Genomic DNA, 6,967 nt, shown 5'->3' with positions numbered 1-6,967 from the left:
AGCGCCCCCTGCCGCCGGCTCCACCAGCGGCGGGCGGGGAGAGCGGCACTGCGCCTGCGCGGCGGGCAGCGCGCGGAGCGGCGGCTCGAGCGGCCCGCCCCGCCCCCGCTGCGCCCTCACGTCCGGCCGCCATCTTGGGCCGGGCGAGCGGCGCGACCCGGGCGGGAAAGGGGGGGGCGTGGAAGGGGAGAGGAGGGTGATAGAAGTGTAAAGTGACTTATACTAAATGTGAAAAATGTGTATTTTATGATCGGTTTTTTGCAAATATTAAAATGAATATTGTATGGCTGTGTTAGAAAGTTACGCTGTATTAAGACTCTTAAGTAGCGTGTTAAATATAGGTTTAGGTTATAACAAAATGTTAAAATAGAAACTATGCTATGTAAGATACTTTTTTTCTAAAGAAAGGACTCGCACCGAGCCAGCAGCCACAGGATACCTCAATCTTTCAGAGAAAAAGAATTTATTGCCCTCTTATCAGGAGTAACTAACTTCTTGCCTCGCTCAGGCAGGACGACGCCGTCAGGATTAAGAGGAAGAAGATGACATGACCAGACAGAATCCTGTGTTTGAATGGAATTTATGCATCATGTATGAGGTATGTGAATATGCAACAGGCTGTTGTTTTTAAGGGTTAATCCTCTGTTAACGTGTGTCCTTTTTTTGGGCTTATGCTGCCCAGAAAAAGGTACCCGGACTGTCTGTAACTCTTCGTTTCTATTGTTTCATATTGTCCTAATCTAAATTGTCCAAATTATTATTACTCTAATTATATTGCTATTTTTATAACCATTTTATTATCATAAAACTTTTAAAAATTTTAAAAACAAGTGATTGGTGTTTTTCACAAAAGAAAAGGTTCATCATGCAAGATGAGTTTGTTATAAAATTTGTCTTATTATACCAGACAGAGATACGGTTTGGAGACGTTGCTCTGGAAAAATTCTGTGAACTTCTAATGCAGTACTTCCATAGCACAAAGCCATATAAAATAGAATTGGTAGTGGGTTCGTGGTATCTGCTGAGGCAAAATAGGGTGGTTGGGAAGCTGACCACAATATCTGAGCTGTGGATTTCTGTAGTTGAGGATTTTTTGCTCTTTCCAGGAAAAAATCCTGCAGTGCTTACTTGGGCACTGGAATAAAATGTCTTTTGCCTGAGCCTTATTCAGAACACTAGAGTGGCAAAAGTAACTAGAAATTTAATTTGCTCTGTAAGAAAGCCCATGGATTTATTAACCTCATTTCTTCCCAACAAGGTCAGAATACATACGTCCTCAGCTACTGCTGCATGTGTGAATTTTTGGACACCACTGTCATGATAATGGGGAATTACTGTGATTTCAGCACATTTTTTACCAGAGGGAAGCAGATCTTTGCTGAAGATCATTTAGGTTAATTTTTCCAGATTTTGGAGAAAGCCTTGGTAACATTTAGAAATCAATATATTTGTGTGTACTGTTTTTTTTTTTTTTAAACACAGCACTCTCCTATGTAGGATTGGTGAGTTGCTAGTTTGTGAAGGCAAGGTTAGCTCTCTTGCAGAGACAGCTGGATAAGGGCAGATGACATGAATTATTTGCCTGTGTCTGTAACAGGCACTCATAAGAGGTATCACTGGAAATATTTGTAATTTGGAGAAAAAGGCTTATGGTTTGTTGCCAAGGTGCTGACAAAGGAAACGATTTCTTTACAACATCTGATTCAATTGTTCTCTGGCTGAGTTAAATGGAGTTGGGTACCCAGCTTGCAAACACCAGTGTGCTTAAATCTATTTGCAATTGCAAACAGACTCCATTAATTCCACTGTTATCACATTGCTGATTTCAGTGGGAAAGCTCACAGTAATGGATGTTGGGCATGTATTTAAGTCTTCTGAAAAATTAAATTTTGCTTCTGAGCAAAACTGCTGTTATATCACTATGATTATTTAAAATAGAAATCTCCACTGGTTCATCAGAATCTTGATAGCCATTCCCCTAAGTGCACAGAGAATCATGGAATCCCAGATTGGTTTGGGTTGGAAGGGCCCTTAGAGACCACGCAGTTCAATCCCCCTGCCATGGGCAGGGACACATTCCACTAGAGCAGGTTGCTCCAAGCTCCATCCAGCCTGGCCTTGCACACTCACAGGGATGGGGCAGCCACAGCTTCTGTGGACAGAAGTTTTCATATATTTTTTCTCATTGGCTTGGATTCTTCTGCAATGGGAGCTACATGGATATGCCTTTTTCTGTCAAGGCAAAACCTGAAAACAAAATTTATCTGCAGATTTTAATTGTCAACCTAGAATATATAAACAAAAAAAAAACCTAACAATGCTTTGGAAAACAGCTGTTTCACATTTATTTTGTTCTTTAAGAAAAGCTTTGCTGAATTAATCTGATGAGCCTCTCACTTCAAACACCTCCTTGTGGAGTTCTCTCACAGTCCCCTAACACATCCTCCTGGACAAACCAGACAAACTTAAAGGCATCCCATCACTCTTAGCAACCTCCTATGCCTCTCACTACTGACTGTGTTAAATAACTCAGTAAATGAATATTACAGCTCTCATTGTCTGAAGTTGAGAAGACATCAGAGTACAGCAGGCTGGGAAAGTGCTTTATGATACTAGAGACATTTTCCCCACTGTATGACTTCAGCAATGAATATCCATTGAAAAATGAGAGATATCCAGAAAAATAAATATGTGCAAGCATTTGCCTGTCTTTGTTGTGCACCTCAAGTAAGTCCTCTTTGTCATTGATGCTGCTACTGGAGATAGTCACGCTCTGCTCTGGAAATTGTCCCTTGACCTTGTTTACCTGGAGCTTTCAAAGTCCCCAAACGTCCAAATATTCCACTGGGAGAGGAGTGGTGCTACAGAAGGACAGCTTCAAATCCCTGTAAATCTCTGTCCAAAGTTTCTCTCATCTGCCTCATGATCATTGTGAAAAAGGACAGAAACTGGGACCACTGGGAAAGACCCTGTTTGGAATCCTGGTCTTGCTTTAGAGGGTTTCTTGCCAAGATCCTGAGGCCTGAGTGGAGCTTCTGGCCTGCCAAGCTATTGTTTGCAGGTGTGTTTGCTATATGCAACACTGAGCCCAGTGAAAGGAGAAGGGGCACTCTGCCCTTTCTTTGCCTACTCCCGCTCTTCACAACAATAGCCCTGGAATTTCCCCAGCTCTTGGCTTGGGTGGACTTTTCTGAGGTAGCCTTTGGTGATCCCCATGGAAGACCCTTCATCTGTTTTACAACCACCATGACAGACAGACTGAGATGGGAGAAGCCTCTCCCTCAAGGACTGAGACATGAAACCCCTATATGGAAAAGCTCCCCCTCCTCCCAAAAACTGAGACTGAAACCCCTAACCCAGGGGAGGTGTGTGGGGAAGGCAAGCTGACCAAAGCCAGATGGATGCCTGCAGGTGTGACCATTGGACCAAGAAGAAAATGGTTCTCGTCTACTGCTGAGAATATGGACTGTTTGTACCCTCCTTCAATGCCTTCTTTTTTTTTTCCATCAGCAATTACAATAGACTATTCTTTATTACATTTGATTCAAGACTTGTCCCCTTCCCCCATCAAAACAGGACTATAATAGAAGCTTGAGTTGACCAGTATCTCCGAGATCTCCCCTGACATGACCAGCAGAATTCCATCAGCTGGACTTTGAAGGACTTCATCGTTCTACATTTGGTAGCTATATACCTTCCTTTCTCTCCCTCCCTCTCTTTTCCCTATTTTTCCCTTTTTCCCCAATTCCTCCCCAATGCATTTTGCTGTGGTCATTCAATAAAGGTGCATTTGTTTTTGATTATTACTGCAAATCCCCTTACTGTGTCAGTTTTTTGCACTCTGAGATCAATTAACGAACCATCACGAAACCCGTTTGTAAGGACGGATAGTGACAATCCCACACCTCAGCTTGGAAGCTGAGGATCATCTCCAGCACAGAGAGGTGTGTGTGAACCAGATGGTCAGGTGGCTGTTGTAGGTATTTTTTTCCATGGTAGAAAGCAGCACTGTTTTGCAGTTGCACACCAAGTTTGCCAGGCAGTAATTGCAGTCATGGATAGGCATGGAACAACTGCAGTTGTGAATTGTGTTTTCCTTAGTGAAAATTAGTGTGTGGTTCTCCTGACTTCTGACAAAACTGATGTGCATGCCAAGGAATCCAGCCAAAATGAGAGCCAGACAAATGGAGAAAGCAGGGTAGGCTATTGGCTTCCTTAGCATTGGTGCCAAGCTGCCAATTGTCTCCTCCTTTTACTGATTTAGACCACTTAGCTTTACCTAGTGAGGAAAAGCAATTTCTTTATAATACTAAAGATCTCTCAATGGTTAATATTACTTTGCTTTTCCACTCATTATCTGTCACATCTATTTAGAGCCATTTCTCAGTTCTGCAGTAAGGAGAAAGCACAACTACACTGATTTAGAAAACAGATTGTGACTAAAGTTTGGGATTCTTTTTTCATTCTTCTTTTGTTCTAAATTTTCATCTGCTGTTTCATCTGTTGTTTCATCTGCTTATAAGACAGCTTGGACACATTCTTTTCTATGGCAGCTTTTTGGCCTGGCCTGTGCAGAGGTAAGGACAGGACAAGCAGTTGTGCAGGAAAATTGCTGCTCGTTTCTCCTTTCTGCTTTCTTTGCTTCCAACCAGATAGGAGTGACAAAAGACTCTGTTCTCCACTTCCCTGAGTGAGGCAGTCTGAGAAGAGCTGGAAGTGATAGTTTTGTTTTACACCTGAATTACTAAGTAACATTGTGATAACCTTTCCCTTAAACTGGTGTAGGATATACTGGGACAAGGGAGGGAGGGAGGGCAGTTAAGGGCAGAAGTGTTGTTGGGCACAGCAAATATCCTTCTGAGCTATGAGAAATGCTGATAAAACCTGATTTTGATCCATGTCAAGCTACATCTGCTCCAGCCTTAGTCTGTAAGTTTTGAGGACCTGGAACCACCTCTCACTCTGTCTTGCACAACAACTACAACAGGATAGATCCAGGCTCTGTCAGTTGCTCTGCCCCCACTTCATTTACCCTTGCAAAGCAAAATAGCAGCTCCACACATACCTATGACAATGGAGTAAGTTCCCATCCCAGCCATGGGCCACCTCAAATAGCTGGGAGCATGTTTGGCGGGATTCTTGGATTCTCAGTTGCCAGCCCTTTGGTTTTCAGACTGGAGTTGAATTTTACCAGGAGCATCTGTGTTTTCCTGACGTACTATTATATGATGGTACAGCCAATGAAGTACAGTGCAGTTTCTTAACAGAAATTATAAAGATGTTGGAAAGTTTGTCTAATTTGATGTAACAGGTTTGAAGCACCAAGAAGCATTAGAGACAAATTTTGATCAAAGATGACAGGTTCTAGTGAAAGCAGCAGTAGAGCACATGATGGATATAGAATTTGGTCCTTATAATGTAAAAAGATTGATTCACATCCATAATGCTTGTTTGCAGCACTTCAGAAAACATGGCAATACACCTAGTTTTTTAGACTTCTGTTATTAATATTCTTGTTCCTGTTTGTCCTATTCCAGTAAAGATAAGTAGACAGTAAACTGTTCTTATCTCAATCCACGAGCTTTGCCTTTTGTGCCTCCAGTTGGAGGTGGGGGAAAAAAAGCATGGGAGGCTTTTTCAGTGGGAGTACTGAAGTGGAGAATACCATTCCCAAACCATGACAAAAGGATGCAGATATTTAAGTTTTTAAATCAAATATTTAATCTATGTTGTGGAACATACCAGAAATTCCAGTCCAGCTGCTGGCTGATGTTTAACTCCAAAGGTCAGACTCAAACAAGCTGTAGCTGTTGTAGTATCATTATTGCTAGAAATGTTTCCACTATCTAAGCATTTAATCACATGGGAAATCCTATTTCTAGACCTCCACACTGCTCATTTTCTCAATCCTTAACAGTGACTAACAGTTGTGATAGACCAGAAGTCTGTAACATCAACACAGTTTCACAGCTAAATTAAATTATTTGGATTTTTCTGTGCTGGAGGCACTATTTGTAAGAAATCCTAGACAATGTTGACAACATGAATTTGGACTAGGTAAAAGAGATTCAAACTCCTACCTGTGTCAAAAGGAGTGATACTGCTTTTTCCACTTAACATTTGAGGGATTAATATTCATCAAACATTAGACTAAAATGCTTTGATGCATCCTCATTAGTTTTAACTCTTTTTCTCAGTACCTGAAGAGTGGAGAACCTTTAAAGTTCTCTACTGGTTTGCAGCCAACCAATCAGGTTTATCTTAGCTGATAACATTTGGGCTCCATCAATCTGAATCCAAACAAAAGTCTAAATTCTGGCATTCCGGGAAATTTAAACTCCAGAAATACATCTGTTCTTCTCTGTTCCCTGCAAATCAGAAACATTTCTATCCAGTTCTCAGGATTTAGTTTCTGTGTGGCTTTGGTGAGGGATATGCAAGAAGTTAAATATATATTCAGAGTTGTATATCTGTGAAGTGTCAAAGTCACCTGCAATGCATCTTTTCTTAAGCTAACAACTATCTGCAGAAAAATATGCATTATATGGGTCTTAATCAAATCACATTGCTGTTTCCATTGCTTAAGACTTGAAAATTATTGCTTTAATTTTTAGGAATGGGAGAACTGCTTTCAGCAGGGCTCTTGGAGATACACAGAGCCCTTTTTTGTAATATTACCATTAAGATGAAATAAAATATGGAATGATTTTCTTACCTGTTGTAGTTCTGTTCTCCATCATCTCCAAAATTTAAAAATGAAGTATTTCAGAAAACTGGAGAGTATGGTGTGTGTGGTGCATATTTCCACCATGGTTGCTCTCTGAGCATTACCCGCTTCCCTTAACAGAGATAATTTCTCTCTTGAACTCACCAAAATACTTTTAGGCATAACCTATAGAAATGCAAAGAATGCAGCAGATTATGCTAAATGTCAAGATTTTCTATGCAATTTTCTCAGAAAACTAAT

The 6,967-nt window shown here is 41.1% G+C and overlaps 1 protein-coding gene across 1 annotated transcript; it reads right to left on the bottom strand.

Annotated features, from left to right (window-relative positions):
* Positions 1–2,451: 2,451 nt before the first annotated feature.
* Positions 2,452–4,222, bottom strand: C2H21orf62 (chromosome 2 C21orf62 homolog). Its single transcript, XM_059493916.1, is given in 3 exon segments — positions 2,452–2,885; positions 3,904–3,941; positions 3,944–4,222. Coding segments are annotated over 3 exon segments (717 nt in total). The 3' UTR covers positions 2,452–2,485.
* Between the last annotated feature and the right edge of the window lie 2,745 nt (positions 4,223–6,967).

This window comes from Ammospiza nelsoni, chromosome 2 (assembly GCF_027579445.1).
Source record: "Ammospiza nelsoni isolate bAmmNel1 chromosome 2, bAmmNel1.pri, whole genome shotgun sequence".
Lineage (NCBI taxonomy): Eukaryota > Metazoa > Chordata > Aves > Passeriformes > Passerellidae > Ammospiza > Ammospiza nelsoni.
This window is presented reverse-complemented; position numbering and strand designations above follow the sequence as displayed.